We start from the raw sequence: 24291 nt of genomic DNA, 5'->3' as shown, positions 1-24291 counted from the left end.
CATACCTTCATCAGCAATGGATTAGCGTTGCTATAAATATTGTGCAAAAATATAATTTATCAAAATCAAAAAGGGGAAATTGTAATTATTTTAGACCATTTTAATAGGGTTTCACTTTGACACAAGTTTGACCAGCATCATGACATCTGTGTGAATAACTCATAGTCCTCCTGATCCATCAGAGGACGTTCACATCACTGGCCAGAGAATAGATAGAATACTCTCAACCTGTAGTTCCCAGATTATGAATATTGTGGCCTACAGTGGGGCAGACTGTGATGATTTTGTGACCACTGCTGTACCCATTTGGCTGTCTCTTCCAGAGTAATAGTGCCTGGTGTCCCTCTGTGGATGCGGACATTCCATCTTTATGAGGCCTGAGGGCATCGACACTGGGGATAAAACACCCGGGTGCCTTTTGTCCTTAAAAGTCTCTTTGCATAGTCTGAGGAAATTAAAAAAAGGATAGAAAACATTTGGAATACTGTACAAAAAAAAGAAGTTAAAATACATACTGCTTTTCTTATAATCATTGCACAAATATCAGGGCTTATTTCCCAATCGTTGAACTGCAATAGCAACCTGAGCAGAGAGATAATGACTGACAAAGAGAGCATGTTCAAGAGGATTCAAAGTGGATTTACCGTTTCCCGCTCAGGTCTGTGGCCCTCGGAGCAGGCACGAATACACTCATGCTTGATTCAGCTTCTCTCTGTAGGATGTCAGGAGGCAGATCTCTCTGGTTCTGCTCTCCAAGTGGTATACTTCTCAACAGTGACAAACCCACTGAATAGATGACAAGATGAGATAATAAAGAGCAAGCGCTGTGAATAGAGAAACACTTTTCTCATGCAACTTGATCACCACAATAAATGATGTCATAGTAATCATTTCAGTTTCATATATCAGTACAATATGTGTGTAAATGAAACCTTCTGAGGAATCTTCTTCATGTTCCTCATTCTGCCGTTTGGTCATGTCTGTGTGTGGGGTGGAGGAATCCTCCGGCACAACGAAAAGTTCTGAGTCCTGCAAGGCGTTTCTGTCTCCAAAAAGATGAGCGTTGAACTTGTCAGCGGAGAAACTTGACAGCAAATGCTTTGGAGCAATGTCTGGAACCATCGTGAAGTACGTGGATGAGGGAGACCTGACAAAGAAGAGACGTAACACTTGATTAATCTGAATGTACCTCAAGATGTACTAATCCACTGTCTCTTGATGAGGACACAAAGTCTCTGTGAGGCTTACCTGTGAGGCGCTATAAGGGACGGTAGCAGCCCTGGAAGAGAAAGACAGGTTTTACTACAAAGGAGCTACACTTTGTTACAGTCTTGCATTGACTGAGAGATGACGATACTTAAAAAAAATGTAGTTCTATCTTTAACTTCTGTGCACGTGGACAAACCTCTGTGGACTTTATAGGAGGCGAAGGATTGTCGGGTGCAGCGACGATGTTGCCGGTTGCTCTGTATAAAATTAGATAACGGTGGAAGGAGAGCACTGAGGTGCAGCAGCTGGGTGGAGCATCTCCACTGTCCTGGAGGCATCAGGGAGGAGCATCTCCACTGTCCTGGAGGCATCAGGGAGGAGCATCTCCACTGTCCTGGAGGCATCAGGTCATCTGTGAAAACAAGCCAGGCTTAATGTTCACTGCTACACAAGACATTTCCTCATGCATTGATGGTTCAATTTTTTCGAAGCATTGGACAATGAAATGCTTAAAATATACTTAATGAGTCTGCCAAAATTGCCTTCATATTTGGAAGTCAAAAGGTAACATTATTAACCATAACCTACATGGGAAATACACTACTGAACTGACAGTATTAGTGAAATAGACACTGTGTGCGAAAGGCCGAGCCTCCGAAATAAATGTTACCTGATGTGTTGACACATGGACATGCTGTTTCCCTGTATGCAGCTTTCATCTTTCTATCATCCTAAAACACAGAATGTAGCCCATGGAAAATATAGCTCAAAGTCAAAATTGCAGATCAATCTGGATCATCTGGGTTGTCTTTACCTTGACAGGCTCGCAGCCATTCACCTGAGTCACCTGACTGATCTCCCCAGTGGGAGAGGCGGGAGGAGGGATCACAGCTTTTATTATCAGGCCATTTGCCTTCAAAAAGAAAGAAACATTAAAAAAAGGACAAGTCAGGACATTTTCTGCCTTCCCTGTCTGGCTGTCTGTGTCTCCTAAACTCATTCCCTCTCACTGTTCATACCAGCCATTTCTTCCTGTGTCTTCCAATAGGCTTCCCTTGGACGATCTCTTGAACTGCTTCCTCACTGGGCAGCTTGGACTCCTGTAAAGACTGCTCACTAATTAATCTCGTTTCAAGTCAATAACCGGAAACCAGACAACGGTGTGCACTAATTAATGGTTCATGCAATCTCTTACAATGTCTTTTATGCTGCTTTGCAGAGCCTTTGGCTGTGTGTTGTTCTTCACTCTCTCTGGTCGCAGCCTGTTCCTCTGTTTACGACTCCTCAAGCGCTTCTTTTTCTTCTTCACTGGAGTTTGCAGTGTTGGAAAGTGGCGGCGTGAAGTGCACTGATACAAGAGAAGACGTGATTCAAAACAGATTTTCACAAAGTGATCCAAATGTGATGTTAACCTTCCGAGTACAATAAAACAGTCGGGTAAACACACTATTCCACTGGAGAATAGATTTATGTCAGTGTACCTCTGGAGGCCCAGTTTGTGGCTGGTTCAGTAAATGAGCTGGGAGTCCGTCAGAATCGGAACTATTTGAACCACTGGTGCTGTGAAAGCAAACAAGAAATATTCACATACAAGCTGAATGAGACCGCATTTGCTACATATGCCATATTACTTGGTTTGCATGTGTTTTTATGGTAATAAATACTTTATTATCATATAAATATGATAATGAATTACTATATCACCTGGTTTCTAGGTCAGACACAGAGAAGTTGCAGTCAGTGCCATAATCTTTACCCAGCCTCTCTCTGACCTTCTTTGTCCACAAAGCTGTCAGCTCTGTCAGACAGTAGGTGGTCTGAAATCAAAAGCACGAAAAAGCATGAAAACACACACACACACACACACACACACACACACACACACACACACACACACACACACACACACACACACGCACACACGCACACACACACACACGCACACACACACACACTTTAAAAAACAGTCTCCGGTTATATTTTGGTGCATACAATAGATCCTTTCTTCAATGAAAGACACTTATAGATGTGCTTCTTTATCTCTCACCTTTGTTGGATCTGGGTCACAGTAGTCCAGCAGAGTGTCACAGAAGTAAAAACCAAGGGACTTCAGATCTCGGGTGGTAAAATGTGTTCCTCTCCTGTCGCCTAACATTCAAACACGTGATCTTAATACAAGAGACATACACACACAAACACACATTTGGAAAGTCTAAACTCACCCAGAGTGGAGCCTCCAAAGGTGGCCTCCATTGTGTAGCTGTTCTTGATGCCAAGTTTCCACATGGCGATTCGTCCTGTTCCCTCTTTGCTCCTCTGAACCCGAAACTTACAACTCTTAAAGGAGAACTAATGCAAAGTGATTTAGATTTAGGAGTTGAAATGTTGAGTATGCACAAATGAATACGAAGAAAGACGCAATGGTGACTGCTGATTGGTGTGGCGTCGTGATTTAAAGAGAAGCACAACCTTATTATAAATGAAGGTTTGAAAGAGTTTTTTAAAAGCAGTGTCTTTACCTTATTACTGGCATTCTTGCTCATCATTAGTGGAAAGACTCTCTCGTGAAGCTTCATCGAAGCATCGCCTCGATTGTTACAACCGTACATGAAGACATTGTTTTTACGGTTGTGGCCATGAAAGTCACAGTAAAGAAATACATCCGTCTCAGCCAACAGCCTGGTTGGAGAAATATATCATAACAGGGGGAAAATAGATTGACAATTCACAGGGATGAAAGTTATAGTTCCACAAAGCTCAACAGACGTTTGTGTACATTGTATGTATCAATGACCCTGGTTCCATCAGCAGCTGACATCTATTGCATCTCTGCCTCTCTCTTTCATCTTTCAATTAACTTTCTACCAAGTGATAACATCATAATATTCTTTCTAGTATCCATCCATCCATCTTCTAACCTGCTTATACTACCATTAGTGCCATTTGATCTGAAGGAAATGTGCCTTTTGGACAGATAAAGTCCAGCAGAAGTGCAATTAAGTAATTCAACATCTGGACTGCTTTCTGCCTTAACGTTAGGGAGTAAATGCAAACTAAATAACACAATCTGTGTTCATTGCAAGAAGCATGCATGCAATGAGTTTTATTGTGGTCTCTTTGTTTATTTTATTCTAAAATGTTCACTCATGACCCAGTCTGCCAGAAGCTACATGTCCTAAATAACACAACTGGCTGCTCACTGACACAAAGTAGAATAACTGAATGATGATTTTTGTATTATACGTATGCTTCAAATGAACAATTAAACTAAACTTAAATTGTGTAGCTTTTGATCGGCTTATAGATATAAAGACACATTAATGTTTACCTACATTTAAGGGGGGAAACACTAATGAAAACTGCATTGCTGAATGTTCTACTAAATGCAGAATGTACATGAAATACAAGTTCTTTGAAATGTAGTAAGTGTTATAATTTCTTTGTTTATACATGTGTACCGTCTTACCTTTCCACCATGTTTCGGGTGTGCCACACACAGGGGAAGGAATCCCTGAGCGATGTCTTGTAATTCCTGTTGAGATCCCTGCCTGCCAGAGAGCAGCGGTAATTACCCACTATGACACCATCTGGGTTCAGCATAGGCACCACCTGCAGGCCCATAAATCCAAATGAGACAGTGTTTGATTGCAGTATATAGCATTAAAACATATCATGAATGGCAACACAACCTCATCCTTCTACTCATTCACCATCAACTGCATAAATGACTACTCAAACATATCACAAATAACTGTGGTATTGAAGTAATGATCGTGATAATGAGACAGATGTGAAACTCTAAGCTCGAGGTCCCTCACCTTGAAGACAAAAGTGTCCCTCAGTAGCTGAGCGTCTTCTGAGTCTCCGAGCAGGAAGTCCAGGAACCCCTCCATCATCCAGGACCCATTGGTTTCTCCAGGGTGCACTCGGGCCGTCACCACCACAGTCTTTTTGGTACTCCCCGCCACCCTGCTGCCGCCCCGGGACGTTATAGTCACCACGTACACGGCGTTCCCAGCAAGGCTGTTGCACAGCACCCGCAGTGTACAGTAGGACGCGACTGCTGAGTTGGAAGAAATGCCCCTAAGGTAGCGCTGCAGGTGGGTATAGGTGTAGGGGTAGCAGTGGGCCAGGTAGCAGGTGTCTGAGTCATGAGGAAACTGGAGAGTCCACGTAAGTGAGTAGAAGGCGATTGTGTCGCTGTTGTTGTCGTTTGTGTTCTAAATAGAAACAGAAATAATGTTTTTTAAGCGAGGTCCTGCTTTGTCAATTACAATAACAAAAATTGGGGAAGTCTTGTTGTTCTTGTGTGATTTGTTTCGAGTGCTGCTGGAAAAGTACAAAGCGGGCTTCACTGGTTTTACTGACAAAAGCCAATCTAGGCTCCATTTCTGAATTTTCAAGCGTGTCAGAGAGTTCACCCACCTGATTGCAGTTGCGGTAGTATCTGATATTGGAGCCGGTGCGTTGCCATCCAACACCTTCATCGTTGGCCCTCTCAGAGTAGAGGAGTGGTCTCATACCATGAGAATACAGGCTGCTGCTTTTCATCAAGTTGATGATAGTGAAGCGGTAGGTCACTCTAGCATTCATGTTCCTGACCCTGAAATAAAACCACTGCGTGTGCTTTCTGGTGTACATGTCTGTGCGCAGGGTCAGCTCATAGTCGTAGACACCCCTGAACAAAGAAGAAAAATGGGAGGCGAGCGAGAGATAGAGAGAGAGAAACTTAACCTAAAGCCATAGTAAGAACAAATAGAGATAACATGTACACAAATGGTTGAATAGCTGCTGCAACTAATCAGTACGTTCGCCTGCAGAGACTCACACTTGAACCGCTTTCTGAAGGTTCCCACTCTCAAAGCGTGACTCAAACTCAAGGGTGAAGTCTGTCTGGTTTTCATAAGAAGTGGCGCTCTTAATGGGCTCCCCACTTCCTCTGACACGGGAGCCGGTGAAATAGGGACGCGTCGTGGCTTAAAGGAGTGAGAACAACATGACGAGTAAACATCAACAGCCTAGTTTGTTAAAGCTCTTAGTGAACATGGACATGGTCTATCTAGAAAATGACTAATTGTTAATATCTAGAAAAACACTGACATTTAAACTACCTAATTGCCCACCAACATTCCTGATATTGTATATTAAACAGTCAGCAAAGCTTGCATATTTGTTATACGGCACTTACATTGTAACATCAATATGAAATACAAATCTTGAAGCATTAAGGAGTCAGGATGGGTTTGTCCTCAGTAGCATACACATTTGTAACTCAAAGTAATAGGTCCCTATCATTATCTCATGTTCAGAAGAATTTGTCAACAACTCTCTGATGATGTAATGCTGGTGTGTAATGGTGAAATGGAAAAATACTGCACGTTATAATTGTTGCAGGTTTGAATATCATATCATATTATATTTTATATAACTATGGTGTGCGTATGCTGGCAATAGCCTGTTTGGGCTGAAACTCCTCGAGTTAACACTTTTACAGCCTGCCTTCTTTTGATATATCAACATAGGGTGATATGTGTTGTTGCCTTCAGATTTGTCCTGTCCTCATCTGCTCCATTTTGTTATACTCACTATCGTCAGACTTTTCGTAAAATTGCATGAAGAACACATTGTTTTGTTACCCCCCTCCCTCCAATCAAGCCCACTTTCTTGTCTGTCTCCTATGGCCTTCGGGTCGTGAATTTGCTGCTGGGATCCAGACACTTTTAGCCTCCCTAATAATAAGATAGCTTTCTCTCCACAATGGCCATAATACAGTGAGTTAACCTCTCCCTCAGCCCTTACACACTCCCTATCCGTGTGTGTTTGTGTGCTACCCAGCCCGTTGGAAGGAAGGGTATAACTGAGCTCAAAAAACGATGTGCATTTGTACTTCTCTGCTGAGCGTTCATCGCCCCTTGCAGACTTGTTCCTTCTTGCAAGAATAAATACTCAGAAGCTTTAGGGTTGTTTGTTGGATCTCATTATTTTAAGCATCTCATCCGAAACTTGTGAATAGGCGTTAAAAATATTTCCACAGCAATGGTGTCATACGTTACCATGGTCAATGCAGTATACCACTTTCTCCTTCTCCTCTCCTGCTGGCATGGGTGTCCTCTCGTGTCCCGTGAGCTGGTAGAAAGGCTCTGGCTCTGGGGGGTCCCACTCTACAACACATGCTCGCTTGGTGTCAATACGTGTGGACAGTAACAGCAAAATGGCATGCCATGTTTAACACAGATCCATTCGTTGATATTGTGTTACTCGTTTACTTAAGATTGGAGCAGCTGATCCCAATTTTGACTCGGTGCTTACTCTTGGGCTGATTAACACCATCAATAAATCTTTGAGCATATCAGTAACATAAGCAATAACATAATTGTTTCAGTAAAATGTGTAATTACCTATGTGATGGATGATGTCGCTGATGACCTCACACTCTATGGGCCAACGGGGGCAGGATGTAGATGGGAAGTTAACTAGGTCCAGCGGAGCCCTGAGACTCAAAATAGGTCGGCCACCATCAAATTCTACGAGAAGCTGCCTGGTCCGCAGAGTCTGATTTAGGGTTATAGACACTGAGAGGAGACATGAATCACTCCTTTAGTGACTGCTCTTCCTGATCGTCCAGTATACATTTTTCATTAAGTTTGCCACCGTACCTCACCTTGACCAAACAAGCCTGTTCATTTAAGAAGGGATAAAGCTGCAACTTGATTGCTTTAATTATCCCATTCACAAAAGACCTTGATTAATATATAATGATGTAGCATGAGGGAGGACGTTTTGACCTTGTCTCTTTCAAAACAGAAAACCTGAGCCTGGATATGACAGTCAATAGTAGGATTCTCACTCCACATCAAACATGACATAGTGGCGTCAGATTATAGCTTGAACAGCAACAAGATGTCTCTTTCTGGTGAAGCTACATTAACAATTTAAAATGTACATTTGAACAAGTAAGCCTTTACAGAAGGCTACACATGATATCCAGATGCAGTGAAAACAGCTTACACTGCCTCCTTCCTGCCAATTCCTCCTCGTCTTCCACCGTGTTGGAGTCATTGCTGTCCGATTTGTCCAACTGGTGGGTATTCCACCAATTCCTGATAGCAGAGACGGCCATGGTTGGGGTTTTCTCTGCCTGATTGGGAAAATGTAAGTTATCAATGTTGTTTTCCTAATTACCAAGCAAGAGTCAAACGTGTAGTGGCGTGGCCCTTATCAACCAAGGGTTGTAATCAGGATACTACAAAGATAAAATGTGTTATGTTATCATGAACCCATATAGACATGAACCCAATTCCATCAGGGTATTTATGTCAGAGAAAATCAGATTTAAAACACATTTAAATCTTCTTACAAATGATATTCAGCTGATAAATGAGGCTATAAAGACATGTTTATCCTAGGGTAGGAAACCTCTGTAGTAAGGTTAGAAATACTAGAACGTTATTTAAGTGTCATACTACAGTACACACTAATGATCAAACAAACCGAGGATGAACGGATACATTGTCAAACTGGACAATGACGACATTTATCTGTAGCTCAAGGTCGATCATTAACCATCTGATTCTTTGAAGAAGAAGAAAAATCCCTGCATATGACAACTTCGGCCCACGAGTTCGAAGATAATTAAATAATATAAGGTTGATATTCTGAGTGGAAAACTCACGTGTGAGCTGTTGAGAGCGGACTTTCTCACAGGCATCATGCTGCCGTCCTGCTTCAAGTGAAGGACCAGAGACGGCCTCCCTCCAGCCGAGCAGGGTTCAGCTTCTCGGGAGCACCTCGACCCGCTGCATTAACTCAGCTGGTTGAATGGAGACTAATTACACTGAGGGCCTTGACGCCACTTTAGCTCCGGGCTTTATTGCCCCGCCGCTCTCCGTTGGTAGGAGACAGCGTCACGTATGAATGTCTGACAGACACTTACCGTGCTAGTGTTTAAAGTCCATCACACAAACTCATTCATGAATTTCAGAGCGATACGTAAACTACGACGAGGGGGCGACTTCCCCAAAGTACACGATGTTGTCGCAACACCAACGCAGTAGTTGCTAGGCGACGCCTTCCCCACAGGACAGCCGGCCCCTCCCATTCCTTCTAGTGACAACTCTCCATCGTACGGAGGTGTGTTGTGAACAATGAGCGGCTTTAAAATCAAATTAAAAGTGATTAGTCTATAGTAACTCTTTGCCTTAAAGCCATAATAAAAGATACTTGGCATAGAAATGACAACAAAAAACTGGAAAAACAGTTTAATAACTTTTTACAAAATGTACAGGTTCAGTGACACTCCCTCCCAAAAACATGGCTTATACCATAAAACATTATATGAACACAGTTGTAAAAATTCTCAATAAAATAGACAATCCCTCCGAACAAATTGTGGCGGTCATCTATGACGTGAAGCTCTTCAAAATGGTGGTGAATCATTTCAAGACTTTTGGCACATTTACAATATTGTGGCTACAAAAACAAGAAAAGGACATTCAAACCCCTTTGGTGAATGGCCGACCATGTAAGGACCTCAAATGTCTCCATTGTTGACAAGTAAAATGGTAAAGAAAGTCCATAGATCATTAAACAAAACTTTAATCTGGGTAAGGATTACTTTAGAGATTGAAACGGAGTAAAAATAAAATAAAAAAAGTGACTGGGCAATGTGTGACCCAGGTTGAATGTTACGTCTTATTCGTTGTCTTCCGTTTCTTCAGTCGGTCCCGCCAGTTATCAGGTAGTAGCTCAAAATTGGCATTCTTCGAAGCTTTTCCTCTGTAGAATTAAAAAAAAAAAAAGTTCATAAAGATGGGGAAATATAAGAAAAATGTAAAGAACTCAATGGAACAGTGTAGCTACAGCCTTAAACAATCATCACAATCATTACAAATGTTACTCTATTCAAACAGGAACATACGTTGTGAGCTGCTGTTTCCTCCAGTCCTCAATATTCTTCTTGTTCATCTGATCTCTGTCCTCGTCACTGGAGCTGGTTTTCTCCTCTTCGTCCAACTCCTTCTGGATGCTCTGCCACTTCTTCACCAGAGAGGGCATTTGGATCTTACTCTTCTTTGTCTATAGAGACATAGGAAGAGAACAATTACAATGCAGGTTCTTCTTATGTGATATCTTAGCATTGGATTACAAAGGTGGGTCGACTAGAAAAAAATCCAAGCAAAGAAAATCAACCCATACGGTTTACATACGGTCCCATGGAGTTATAGTAGTAGCAATATAGTACCATTATTTAACCGTGTGCAAAGTTATTTGTGTAAGGCGGACCCGATGGGAATGTTTCTATGATGATTATGTCCCAAGTGTTGTACCAAGCTGTAAACAAGCAGACTGACAAAGCAAAGTGGTTTAGATCACATTTCTGCTAAACACAGTAAATATGCCAGTATGAGGATAGCTTCTCTCCTTGCCATTTTACTGCCTTCATGAGTCATGGCTCACTAACAGACTCAGTGTTGTCTGTTCTGTTAGTGCTAGTCATCAAGGACAAAGCTGGTAAAGTTGGCAGCCAAGATAATTACAGGCGCATAGCTTTCGCAAAGAAATAATTCTGCTGGACAGATTAAATGATTCCATTAACTCCAATCAGTTCAGTGTTAAAGCTAAACACAGCACTGATGGTATATGCTTTAAAAAGGAAAGTTTAAACACATTTCTAAATGGTTTTACTGATGCTACAAAAGCCTTTGATTGGGTTAATCACAGACAGTTAAGTAAATTGAGTCAGAAGGGGTCTCAAATGTGTGTGAATTCTATCTTACTGTCATGGCCACCAGACTGTAAGAGTCACATGGAGCAACATGGCCCCAGGCCCATTTGGTTATAAGACAAGAGGGTATTTTGATCCAAGATACCAAATATAATGCCAGAAAGAGTGATGTCATGCGCTGTAGAAGTAAAGGAGACAAATATCTAAAATGTCTTTATTTTAAAGTGTCTGTAAGAAGGTGTATGACTGATGATGAAGATGCTGCATGATGTATGCACAAGGAAACATTGTCATATGCAAGTTTCACGCATGCACAGACGGAGTGAAGAGGTCTCTGTTCAAAGCATATTGTACACATTTGTGGTCAAACTACAGGAAAGCAAGCTCACTGAGACTTCAAGTAGATTAAAATGAAGCTATGAGAATGTTGCTGAAGAGACCTCGATGGTGTCGTTCAAGGAACATGTTTGTTGCTGCAAGGAGTCAATACTTCAGAAGCTGTTTTAAGAAATCTCATGTCCAAATGTATCTGCTGGCTCAATGACTGATAACAACATCCTCTTGGGCTTAACTAACATGAGGTTAGGTACTACAAGCTGCTTTCGTATGTAATATTCTTTAATTGTTTTTTCTTTAAACATAGCTACTGCCCTCCTTGACAATTTATATAAACTGTTAACGCAAATACTGACCTTATCCTTTTTCACTTTCTTGGTCTTCTCTGTGGGCAGAACTTTGGCTCCAGGGGGTTCAAAGGGCGGCTGGGATGGTGGCAGTGGTGGCTGAGGAGGCAGGGCCGGAACAGGTGGGACAGGAGGTTCACAAGGGACTATGGGGGCGGGGACAGCTGGCACACCCCAGTAGGCAGTTGCAGACATGAGAGGAGCTACACAAAGAGAAACATTCAGTGAGTAAACAGGGCTCTAGTCTCATTTTAGGGGATGTGTAATAATGTTGTTCAGACAGGTAACCATATTGGGGAAAACAGCGCAATACATAATATTGTGTTGAGATCTGTTTTTACCTGCACTAAAAGCAGGCTGGGTGTAGAGAATTGGATTACTGCCAATAGTTATGGCTTTACTCAGCTGGCTGGCTTTACGTTTCTGAGCCTTCCCCAAGGGGGCCGACGACTCCACAATCTGTGAGAGACAAAATATAAAAGTTAAAAGCAAATGTCCTCTTTTATTCTGAACATAAACATATAGCATTCTCATGCACAATATTAGCTGGAGTTCACTAACATAACTTGATGACTCCCATACCTTCACGCTAGGTAAAGGAGGCCTCCCAGAGCCATCTTCCTCCGTTCCAGGAGCAGGAGGCTCACCGTCAATATCATCATCCATTTCCATCTCTACCTCCATGATCTCTCCATCGCTGTCAGGAGGAGGAGGAGGTGGAGGTGGTGAGCCTGGGGGGAGAGGCGGAGGCGGTGGGTAGTTGGAAGGTGGAGGCGGGCTGTCAGGAAGGGGAGGTTGAGGCGGGGACCAGATAGATGATGCACTGGGCTGAGGAGGTGCTGGTGGGGCGGTGGGGGGAGAAGCAAAAGATCCTGTTTGAAGAAAAATATATACATATATGTTTTAATAAGATGGGGTGAAGCATGTCACATAGTATGCACTTAAACATATAGGAAAAACACTGACAGGAGAGTTAACACAGAATGTATTTTTCTAAAGTCACTAAAGACGACACTGAGCTGGCAAGTCTAAAGGAGTAGCAACAGCAGAAAAAGACTGACCTGTGACCGCTCCAGCAGACGCAGACAATGGTTTGATGTCTCCTTGACTGGAAGTCTGGGCACCTTGGCTGCCTTTCAGGTCTTCCTCCTTGTCGTCCTCTTTTGGAAAATCCCACTGGGAGGTGCTGGTCCGGTCGTTCACATAGAAATACCGCCTGTGCTCTCTAAAGAGTGGGACAACAGAGATAAAAGACAAGAGTCTCAACGACTGTCCTAGCAACTGGATGAGTGGCAGGATACCCTGGGACAGTGGGGCAAGGGAGTGGACATAATGGCCACAGTAAGGGGCAGGAGTGTTGGTATGGACAGCGACTTTAGCTGTCCAAAAGAAGGGCCCAATTAGGGTGGGGTTATGGATGTGGATAGGGAACCCACCTTGCTCTCAAAATCAAAGAAAGCAAAACAAATCATCTCTAGGTCCTGAAAGTAGCATTCAGCAGCTTACACCATGGTTGTCACATTTGTTCCGTTTTAGACAACCATTCCCTCCCAGACACAGGAAGACGCCAGAGAGGAAACACCATCATGATCATCAACAAGCATTGGTCAAAAATTGCAAGCACACACGCAACTCATTTTACATCAGAAAGAAAAAAATCAAAACAGGAAGACATATGAAATAGAGTAGGTCTGACCTGCTGGGTTCCCGTCATTGCTCCATCTTCACCTTTTATTTGATGCGTGACACTCCTCGCTTCCTGGGCATCACTGTCTGCATTGCATTCTGGGTGTTGTAGTCCTGTAAAGTGCAAATCTCTCCCACGCAACCAACCTTCTTACCATACCCCCCTCCCAAATTTTCCACTGACTGGACCCATAATCAGTCTACAAATGCCCTGGCAACAAAGGGCTTAAGAGTCTGTGTTATGGGGACAGGGAGTTTTTGGTGGCAGGAATATTTAACAGGAAGCAGGCTGGCCCAGAGTGGATGCTCCCTTATCAGTATCTGCAAGGCAGAGTGCCTGGATTGCATCACAGAAACCTGCAGAGTCTGGTTCTGGCAAGTATTCTGATCCTCTCAGACTTGTTAAGCTTCTCCCCAAGTCATGATACAAAGTCTGCAACCTCGGCACTGAGAAGGGTGTAGTCACACGGTTTTTGGGGACGAGGGAGTTTAGAGATGTGAAAGGTAAGGAGCGCGTACCTGTCCCAGTGGCAGGACCAGCCTTTAGGGGTGGCGTTAAGTTCGTAATATTTTATGTGTTCGGCAGCTTCCTGAAGCCTGCGACGAAGATAGACCCCGTTCAGAGCGCCCTCTCTCCAGTCAGCAATCCGAGTCTGGAGAGCAAAAGAGAAGGAGGGAGACTTGAGTGAGATAAAGCCCAGAAAGTAGAAGTAAAAGGGATACAGAGACATAAAGAGCCAAAAGATAGATGTGAAACATGGAAAAGTAATTACATTAACTTTCCAAATGACACCCCTATGATGGATTATTATGAACATTTTAAATATTAAGTAATACCACATGGCTGTGTGTAAAATTATATGAAACAAAATTAAGTGTTAAATATTTTAGATGTCACACTTGGATTTCTACATCTGGAAGCAAGGATAATATTACTTAGAAACTGAACCATTTTCCTCACCTCAGTTTGTAACAGAAGAAACTGAAAGTTTGAGATCGCCTTTTTGTTTATCCCCAGGAACTCCATCTTGCTGGTTAACGTGTTGGCTAGTTGTCCAATCTGAAACTACATTTTCTTCAGCATTAAAAACATGTCACACAAAAAAATTGTCACAATTATTACGGTTAGTAATGGGAACATAGTTTTTACCTTGAGCTCAGGCGTTTCTACTTTGAGCTCCGGTGTTTCCACCTCTTCTTTTACCGGAGGATTTGTAACGGCTTTCTCCTCTGAATTGTCCGCTTCCTTGTCCTCTTCTTCCTTAACACTCTCTTGGACTTTAGAAAGTGCTACAAGACACAAAAGGGGCATTTAAATAGGCAGGGCATTCAGACTGAAAACATGTAATGAGTGGAATATTCATTTTTCACCCACTCCTGTCATGCATGGAATTATTTGGACTCACTAGTCTCTGTGCTGTCCGGTAGGTCTGAGCCTATGCTGTTCGAGTCAGGGCTGGGAGCACTGGGGAAGGCAGTCTTCCACCGTTTTTTCTTCAGTAGAAGGCCTTGAGAACCAGCGGCTTCTTGGCTCGTCTCAGAACAAGGACTGGAGCCCCCGGCACTCGCATCACCCTCCTCCAGCGCCCGGAGCTCAGCCTAAGAGCCAGATAATAGGTTAGGGAAAGGCCACACTGAAAACATTACACATTTGGAAATACCACTGCGGCACACTAAAATCCCCAAAATGCCGTGTGGCTGTATGCCTCGGCTAACCAGTCCAGTTGCGGTTTACACCCACGTCTGTCCAAAGTATCACCACTCCACTGTGTGTGAAACAGTCATAATTAGTTAGTTATGTGTTTTGTGAGGTTTGACCTCCTAATTCTAAATCAGTTGATCCGTGAGCCCCCCAAAAAACAAAAAAACTCTATTAGACCCAAGACCCACCTTTTTCCTCTCCAGGGCCAGTTCCAGCTCCATTGTGTCTTCCTCCGTCTCCTCCTCTGCATCTGAGTTGTCTTCCGACTGCTTCTTGGTGCAAAGATCTTTCTGGACAGTGGGGATTGGGTCAGGGTCCGACGGAGGGGTAGAAGGTGATCCTGCATTGCGAACACCTTCCTCATCAGAATCTAAATTGTTTTCAGTCTCATCCAAGCATTTATTCAGTTTTTTTCTCCATTTTTCTTCTGCCTCTTTCACTTCAGAAGGGATCAGAGGACCAAGCAGAGACGCAGCAACTCCACGGAGCTCCTCTTCTTCACTTGTGAGGCCTACAACACTCTCAATTACCTCCTATAAGACAAAACATGAGGGTGACATATTAAAGCTCAGAATAAATGTCTTCAAACAACACAGAGTCAAATTAATTAATGTTGGACTTGAAACTTGCCTTCACTTTGGTCTCCTTCACAGATGGCGGGGCTGCAACAATTACAGCAGCATTTTCCTTGGTGTGAAAGGCGACATGCGCAGTGCCGTTGCCATTGACAATAGAGCTACAAAGAGAAATACATCATACACATCTGAATTTCTGTACTTGAGAGAAAACCAAGAAATGTGAGGAAAAAAAAAATTCTTCTTGAGATTAAATGGGTACAGTGGCATCAAAGATGAAGCTGCTGTTCACAAAGTTGTGATCTCCCTATAAGTTCCTCCTACCTGTTAGTATTCTGCTCCAGGAGTTTCACCTGATCAGCTAGATAGTGGGGAAGCTCCCAAGACACCTCATTGGTCTGAGTGTTCCAGTAGTAGTGGCAGCCAGAGTTATCGTCCCACACTTCCTGCCAGTTTCCCATCTCTACACCCACTGCAAAAAATAAAACTCATGAGATGCTTGGAAGCAAACCCAAGAATATTTTAGGTACTCTATTGCATACAATTGTTATGTTCCCAAAATCAAACAATCGTCATCCATGTGGAGCAATTTGGAAGGCTGAAACAAAATATCATCAGGATTCTGCTATACTAAACACTTCATCTTAAATACAGCACATAGACGGTTACCTCCAGCAAGTGAGTACTGAGTATTATACTCAAACTCTGTGCTTTGTTGGTTCTGGTCTGCACTAGCAGCTGGCTGCTGAGTATCAACCTCTGGTCTGGGTGGGGTGGTGGTTGGAGCTGAGGGTTGAGATGTATCGTCTGAATTTGGCTGGGTGGTGATTGCATCAATTTCCTGTGGTGGGGAGGGAAAATGGCAAAATTATTTAAAAAAAATGTTTTTACAAACTCTACGTTTCAGGCCTTTGAATGAACCACACTTGTCTGTAGAACAATTATATGATGAATTAATGAAGAACTAGGCCCAGGTTAGAAGCCTACCCAAAATAGATTATAAATTGGGGAAACCCAAACCTGCAGTCTTCTTTGTACTTGTTTACCACCTGTGACTATCCATGATGGATTAGCCCCAAAGATCTAGTTACAATCTCTCCTTTCAGTTCACAACTACATACTGTGCTCATCTGGAATCCTTACAATTTTCCTTTAAAAAAAGGGGGCACCAAGTATGATGTATATTTTTTTGCATAATGAGCTGTCCTCTCACTTTGTCAAATGATATGACGGTTAAAGAAATACATTAATAATGTGTTTTTTTGGGGCTAATCTAGGTACACTCCTTATACAAAGGTAAATACCAGTTGGTTCATTCTTATCTAAAGTACATAAATGACAACTGGGTTAACAGATTGTATTTCTGCCGTTGTAAACCATACATACGTGAATGTTATGCAGTAGCCCAAAGCCTCAACTGTACCACTAATTAGGTAGAATACAGGTAAACATCTCTCTTTAAGTTATATATCTTAATAGAAAACATACATGAGCATTGGTTCAGATTCCAGTAACCAAAACCGAGGATTACGATATGCAGCAAATTATACTCACAGCCATGAAATTGGCCAATGTACTGTCGATGTCCGTTGACTTTGCAGTTGAATGCGGAAGAGAGTCTCCAGCATCCTCTTCATCACTATCCTCATAGGCTCCGAGCAAGGACAAGCCTTCTACAGGAGGAGACAAATCAACGTGTTCAATCATCTGGGCTAAAAAAAGAAACACAAACAGCTCCTCGTATATAGACAGTCACTCTACCTGTGGCCTTTGCAGCGGAAGTCTTCATGTTTGTGAGTCTCTCTCTAGCGAATCTGAGTCCATCAGCATCCTGTTCGTCTGCAAAAAAAACACGTCAGCCAAGAGGTTAGCCTCGAGTTGCAACCGTTGCTGCAGCAAAGCTAAAGTTATTCTCCCACACGGTCCTCACACTCAGATGAAACCAGTCACATGTAATGTTAACGTCATTGGTGTGAGGTTCATTACGTGTTGGGTCAGCTGGCTCAGTCATTAGTCGCCAGACTATGTTGGCATGCTCACAAAAGCGACTGCCGCTAGCTTAGCATGCTACGATAGCTGCTGTTAGCTTAACGTAAACAACGGGTTTGTATCACGAGCTAACGTAAACCGCTGTCACTGTCAGCGTTAGCTGTGTTTGGTCATGAAGCATCTTTGCACCCAGTGTTAAACTAATTCGGCAGCTTCATTTCGTGAAGTTAATCTATAAAGATAGCCACATGCTTCACACCGCCAGCATTCAGCTAACAAGCCACTGAGATAACATTCAGAAATACCATCGGATCCCGAGGGGTTTTCTTCCCGCTCTCCGACATCCCCACCGCGGAGCCCAGGAGGCGAAAGCTGAAGGATCGTTCTCCGACCGACCGCTCCTCCTGTGAGGCGATTTTTCTTACCCATCGATGTGTGTCGGTCTGGGGGCCTTCACCCTTCCCTGGCGTCGTTGTTGTTGCTTGGCTCTGCTGCTTCGAAGTGGCACAAAAGATGATCAACTTCCGGTTCACGTGGGCACGTCTCGGAACAGCGAAGGCTGAGTCAACGCTCCCTATGTTGTTAACGAGCTGAGACTGAGGGGAGCGCGAGACAAACGTGCACCCGACCAGAAAACGAGTTCGATATTTTGGCTTTGGTTTGCATGAACTGGTTTGTGACTGGACTCTGGGTGGCGACTCAGGAAGTGAATGAGGAGGATGATGGTGATGTGGATTGTGATGGCTGGACCCCAGGGTCCTGTGGGGGAGGAGGAGGACGAAAGAGGGGAAAGAAGTTTGAAAGGGAGAGTGTCAACGATAGGAGAGGTTGGAATGGAAGTCAATAAGAGTATTAGTAAAGGGCCAAGAGTTTAAAGGATTTATTAAAAAAGATACCAGAAATCATATGTGTTCAGGAAACCTGGCTTATTGGACTTTGGTATTAAAGGATAAGACAGTATTCGCTGAGATAGAGTTGGGGATAATATTGGAAAATGTGCGATTTGAAGTTTGGACAAGAGAAGGAACTGTCAGAATTGCAGACTTTTACAACCCATGAAGATGAAATTAGGAAAGCACAGGTAAACAAAGAAAGTGTTGTGGCTGTCTTCTTTGACACAGAATGCATATGATATGATGAGGAGAGAAGGGTTATTATTAGAATTTGCAAGTTGAGTATTAAGGGTCATTGGACCCTTGAAGGAATTTTCATTAAAAAGATGTATAGAAGTCAGGGTAGGAAAGAGCTATCCAGGAAAGCTTAGTAATATTGAACAACTCACGGTAATATAGCCAGTCCTTTACTGTTCTCCATAATAATAAATGATGTGTTCAGTGAAATAGAAAATGGGATGGGATTGCAACTATTTGCAGTTTATGGGTCAACTTGGAAGAGGGAAAGAAATGTGGAATTCATAGTAAAGAAACTGCAGAGAGACATTTTGAAGGTAGAAGAGTACATACATGGGGTTTTAATGTTTCTGTAGAAAAGACAATGACAATGTTCTTTACGAGGAAAACAATTGGTAGTGAAGTAAAACTATATAATCATGAATTGGAGAGAGTAAAATATTTAACATGTTTAGGTTTGACGAAAGGTTCACATAACCTGTACATATAAAAAAAGTAGTGGAAAATGTAAGAACGGGCTATATAATGAGGTTTTTGTTGGGAAGTAAATGGGTGGTAAATAGAACTGCTTTGAAAGCCATATACAGTGGATCAATTAGATCTATATTATATTATGGTTGTGTGGTGTTTGGATCAGCACATCTGTCAAAGAATTGGATAATATTCAATATCACGCACTGAGATTATGCACCAGTGCCTTTAAAACAACTCCAACGACTGCATTAGAGGAGGAAATGGGAGCAATGCCGCTAGAATTAAGAATAACTCAATTAGCATTGAGTTATTATAAAGAGCATCCAACACAGGAAACTTTAAAACCTCGCTGGGAAAAAGGAGAGAAGGGAGACAAGAAGCTTTGGAATTTCAATGTGCATGCAACAGGCACATATTACCACAGTCATGTCTAGGTTTTCACAGACACATCACAGAGTTTAGTAAACAAGGTAAGAGTAGCATTTATTGCTTCAGAATTTAATGTCAAAACAGGTAAAATGATCACTGAAGGATTATCAGTGTACACAGAGGAAATGCTGGCAATAACGTTATAGCACTACAGTGGATAGAGGACCCAACTCCAGTGAGAGAAATCATTTGTTCTGATTCAAGTTCATTATTAGCCACACACATTGTACCGAATTCAAACGATGGGACTGACAGTAGGGTTATGGGTACCAGCACATATTGGTGTCAAAGGAAATGGCAGATAAAGCTGCAAAAGAGGCCACAACACAAACAAATAGCTGCACTAATGTTGCAGTCACCTTCAGTAAATCATAAACCAAAAGTATGATTAAACAGAGGTTGAAGGAAAGGTTGCAGAAGCAGTGGGAGGAAGCCAGAAAAGGACGATGGCTTTACCGAGTTCAGAGGACAGTTGGAGAAATTAGATGTGCAGGAAGGAATAGAAGAGATGAAACGGTGACATCAAGACTTGGATTTGGACACACTGGGCTTTAACAGTGCCACTATTGTGAGCAAATAACTAAAGAAGTAAGTGTTATCAAGTACTATTTCAGTATCTTAGACTAACTAATACTAATATTAACTATTTTATTTCATTTATTATGTAACGTTAAGTACTACCTAGTCATCCGGATTCACCCTCCACACCAGTTGGTGGCGGCCATGCACCAATTCGTTGTTTGCTAACCGCCAATAATGTTAAAAGAAGAAGATGAGAAGGAGGGAGAAGACGTAGAAGAAGAAGAATAACAACAACGACACCCTCCGAGTAAGACAGGTAGATTGACAACATCACCGTCCAACCTTTAGAAGCTTTTTTCGAGCAGGCTTAGATCCCGGAAGCTTGTGGGCCGAACTAGTCTCAGTTTATGAACCAGCTCCGACCTCAGCTAGCTAGTTAGCTGAATGGGAACTAGCTGAATAGACAGACTAACGTCAGTGATGGGAGGGCGAAGATAAACAATTAGCTACACAGTTTCGGAGGGGAGCCGCCCACCGATGTATGACCATAAGGACCCAGCACGGGGACAGCAGCAGCCGAGAGTGGTCGAAGGAGGAACAACTACCCAAACCAGGACCAGAAGAAAGTCCGGATCAGACTCGACACTTGTGAGTACGATGGGAGCTGTTCTGCACTGGCTCGGCGATGTGGCGGCTGTGACTCTCCTCAAAGCACGGCGGACTTTATTCCAGGCTGCCATCCTGTTTTTTGTCCTGCTGCTGCTGATGTGGGTGTCCATCTTCCTCTATGGAAGCTTCTATTACTCCTACATGCCCACCGTGAGCTTCTCCACCCCTGTGCACTTCTACTACACCTCTGATTGTGACGCCTCCGAGTCACTGGTCTGCTCCTTCCCCACGGCCAACATCTCTTTCATGAAGAATGAGAGGGACCAAGTGATGGCTTACGGTCAGCCTTATCGAGTGTCTTTGGAGCTGGAGATGCCAGAGTCTCCGGTGAATGAAAACCTGGGTATGTTCATGGTCAAGATGTCTTGCTACACCAAGGGTGGGAAGACGGTCTCATCGGTGGGCCGATCCACGATGCTGCATTACCGCTCCAGCCTTCTGCAGAGCCTGAGCACATTGATGTTCTCTCCTTTCTTTCTGACTGGGATGGCTGAGCAGAAGCAGCTCATAGACGTGGAGCTCTTCTCGAACTACAAGACGAATGCTTTTCAGCCCTCCATCGGTGCGGTCATTGAGATCCTGTCCAAACGAGTGCAGATCTACTCCTCTCAGCTCCGTATCCATGCCTACTTCACCGGTATACGATATGTTCTGTACAACTTCCCCCTGACGTCTGCGGTGATCGGCGTAGCCACCAACTTTGCCTTCCTCAGTGTCATCGTGCTGTTCAGCTACCTGCAGTTCATATGGGGCGGGATCTGGCCCCCGAACCAAGTAAGAGTCCGGGTCATGATGGGGGACAACACCCGCATCCAGCAGAGGAGAGAGGACGCTCGGAAGCGCATGGACAAGGAAAACTCGCAGAACGACCTCTGTGCTCCCGAAGTGATTGGTTCTGTGACTGAGGCGTCTGATTTCCAGGGCGACGGCGCGGTGGCAGGGTCGTCGTCAAAGAGGCCCTCCGAGACCATAGATGCCTCCGGGGCTGATGTGCCTGACGCCAAGGAGGAAGAGTCTCCTGACACGAAGGAGCCCGATGAGGAAGACAGCTCAGACGTGTTGGATGAATGCCAAGAGCCTCAACCGGGGGAGACCACCCTCCGACAGAGACCTGGGCCGTGGATGAGCCTGTGATCGATGCCACGGCACACAGCAAAAGCACTTATAGTATATGCCTACTGTTCATGAAAATATAATACCTGCTTTGTTTTAGCTAACAAACTACTGCGTATTGTCTTGTGTTGAGTCTTTAAACTAAATGTAACTTTGACCTCTTCTCATTTCTTCCTGCATATTGTCTACAGCACTTCTAAGTTGTATGTTTCATTATCTTGAGTTTTGACAATGCCCATTTCAGGAGATACTACATTCCAGCTCTGGCTTCTCCAACAGAATATGGCCTCACCATTCAGGTGTTAGTTAATATTTTAACACACCCTTTGAAAGTCAGTTGAGCCGTAATGTTGCATTTTCTCATATCCCGGCCAGCCGTCAACAGCTGAATGCACACATCCTGTTAACGCAATGAGACAGGAACTCTTTATTAATAGTTCATATGTCGGTACAAAGGATTCTGTTCATGAATGTAGCTGCCAAGTACTTGGAGCAGAATTGATTGGGATTTAGTATTTCCAAGAATGTTTCACACCCTTTTTAAAGGATACCGACAAACAAGCCTTGTGATGCTTTTTTTCACAGAGTCTCTTTCAGAGCAATTAGATTTGGAAGATGCGGCCAAAATAGTGTCTGGCTGTAAAACTTGCGTCCAGCCTGAGGGACACAAGAAACATGTTACATTTATTTTACTTTTTCATTCAGATACCTCTCTCAGTTTAAAGGGTGATTTAACAGCCATAGCATACTTGGTTAAAGCTGCAATGCTTTTCTAAATGTCATTTTGGGTTTTCATTCCATCATTACTATTCCTTTGTATTCGATGTCTTGTTACAGTGCAGTTTAAACACTGCAATTTATTGTTGTGTTATAGTGTTATTTATGTTGTTTAAACAAATGCACCAAGCTATTTTAGATGGATATTTTAAGTAATATAAGTCTGTTAATTAAGTATGTTTGTATTCAACATTAAGGAACAGTATAAGAAGGAGAAGTGAAGTTACTGTTTTAAAATACTTGTTGTTGAAGCAGGAATTGTTGGATGTAAGCATGGCCCCCATGTATTTAACCTACACTTTAGGGGAGCCAGGGGTTAAAGCCTTAAGAAAGTTTATGTGAGAGTTTGTGCAGGTGACACAGGATTATATTCCAAAGAGAATGTTAAACATGATGCATTTATAATCTGTCATCTTGTATTATGTCATGGTAATATCCTTGCAAATACCTCTGAAGTTATGTGAGTAGGTGTTATTTATGTCTTGAACAAATAAAAAAAAACATGCAGTGGCACACTTCTCATGTATTATTGTCTCTTGTGTACATCTTGCCGATATTCCTGGTTTCCCTGTCAAAAATTAACTCAAAATTGTTTTTTTGTCTCTAGATAAATCCCAAAGTTCTTGCACTTCAAAGAGGGTTTAACAGAATAATTACATTACATCCTAATGCATATGAGTTTGTCATTTTTGTGAACTATATGAGATTTGGAGACCCAAACATGAGAAGTGTTATGTCAGAATGTTTTGTTAAACACAAAAGATCAATTTGTGAGATTTGATCTTTAGTCTTTATGTGCAAATTTCACATTCGAGGAGCAGGGTTTTTATAGTAGTATTAATAGTATTTTATATTGATAAAATATGGGTTATGAATAAAATCAGAAAGCATTCTTAAAACAAATGGCTATCCAATATGATATGATTATTACACCGATGGTTGTGTCATAAATTTACAGAGACAAATACAAACGTCATCTATTATCTCAAAAGGATCATTTCTGAAATTACGTCAATTTAGATGACGTCATTACTGTTTTAACATTCTACAATGTGAAGAGCCTTTTGTATCATTTTGATAATATTCCGATAAAATATGAAAAAGGATTCATGAGTGTCCAACAACGGTGATGTTAAATACACAGGACCAACATCGGTTTGGCATTTACTGTGCCCTTTGCGGCTTATTGTAAAACAAGCGTGAAGCCCTGTACGTGAAGTTTTGGTATTACAGTGTGCCAGTATGAGAGCAGAGATGTTTATCTTTGACGCACACTCTACAGCGGTTGATGGCTAAAACAGAATGACGTCTGTATAAGTTCGCAGAATCTCTGAGAGTTACATAAACGCACAATGAAGTAGGTCTTTTTAATACAGTAGTTCAGTGTGTTCACACATCACATTTCCAGTTAAAAGATGGGTATGCAGATCCTTTATCCTTTACCTACGCTTTGCAAAATTTCCTCAAAAGATACATTGTGGAATAACATTTTAAGTTGATTACAGAACATTTTCCTGGTATGCCGAGGAATTGGAAAACTGCATTTACAATCCGTTTCGGTCCAAACCCTTTGGCGATGATATTAAGGCCCATTAGCAGCCTCTATTCA

The 24291-nt window shown here is 42.6% G+C and overlaps 3 protein-coding genes across 4 annotated transcripts; 1 reads left to right on the top strand and 2 right to left on the bottom strand.

The window, feature by feature from the left end:
* Positions 1-243: 243 nt before the first annotated feature.
* agbl2 (AGBL carboxypeptidase 2) lies at positions 244-8341 on the bottom strand. The gene is made up of 20 exons (XM_079224132.1): positions 8218-8341; positions 7608-7781; positions 7263-7370; positions 6038-6185; positions 5635-5887; positions 5028-5429; positions 4676-4818; positions 3729-3888; positions 3432-3558; positions 3257-3357; positions 2914-3026; positions 2691-2769; positions 2405-2527; positions 2024-2122; positions 1880-1940; positions 1406-1621; positions 1249-1279; positions 933-1147; positions 645-786; positions 244-445 (listed from the first exon to the last, which is right to left on the bottom strand). Exons 1-20 carry the CDS (start codon positions 8327-8329, stop codon positions 259-261), a joined length of 2994 nt encoding a protein of 997 aa, XP_079080258.1. The 5' UTR covers positions 8330-8341; the 3' UTR covers positions 244-258.
* Positions 8342-9452: 1111 nt separating this feature from the next.
* On the bottom strand, positions 9453-18052 carry fnbp4 (formin binding protein 4). Of its 2 annotated transcripts, none has more exons than XM_079223566.1 (17): positions 17994-18052; positions 17341-17418; positions 17134-17252; positions 16249-16420; positions 15904-16051; positions 15635-15740; positions 15193-15537; positions 14709-14901; positions 14453-14592; positions 14264-14368; positions 13822-13955; positions 12678-12841; positions 12199-12488; positions 11958-12075; positions 11626-11819; positions 10127-10284; positions 9453-9984 (listed from the first exon to the last, which is right to left on the bottom strand). In XM_079223566.1, the coding sequence occupies exons 1-17, from the start codon at positions 17995-17997 to the stop codon at positions 9894-9896; spliced, it is 2559 nt and encodes an 852-aa protein (XP_079079692.1). In that variant the 5' UTR covers positions 17998-18052; the 3' UTR covers positions 9453-9893. The 2 variants fall into 2 exon arrangements, with proteins under 2 accessions (XP_079079692.1, XP_079079691.1); XM_079223565.1 differs by having other exon boundaries at positions 17874-18025.
* A 2728-nt stretch (positions 18053-20780) lies between these two features.
* LOC306741297 (seipin-like) lies at positions 20781-23188 on the top strand (the record flags this gene model as incomplete). The annotated part of the gene is made up of 1 exon (XM_079223573.1): positions 20781-23188. One exon carries the CDS (start codon positions 20781-20783, stop codon positions 21924-21926), a length of 1146 nt encoding a protein of 381 aa, XP_079079699.1. The 3' UTR covers positions 21927-23188.
* Positions 23189-24291: the final 1103 nt, after the last annotated feature.

Source organism: Taurulus bubalis (genome assembly GCF_910589615.1).
Source record: "Taurulus bubalis genome assembly, chromosome: 9".
NCBI classification, from domain to species: domain Eukaryota; kingdom Metazoa; phylum Chordata; class Actinopteri; order Perciformes; family Cottidae; genus Taurulus; species Taurulus bubalis.
Note: the sequence above shows the minus strand (reverse complement) of the source record. Positions and strands in the feature narration are given on the sequence as shown.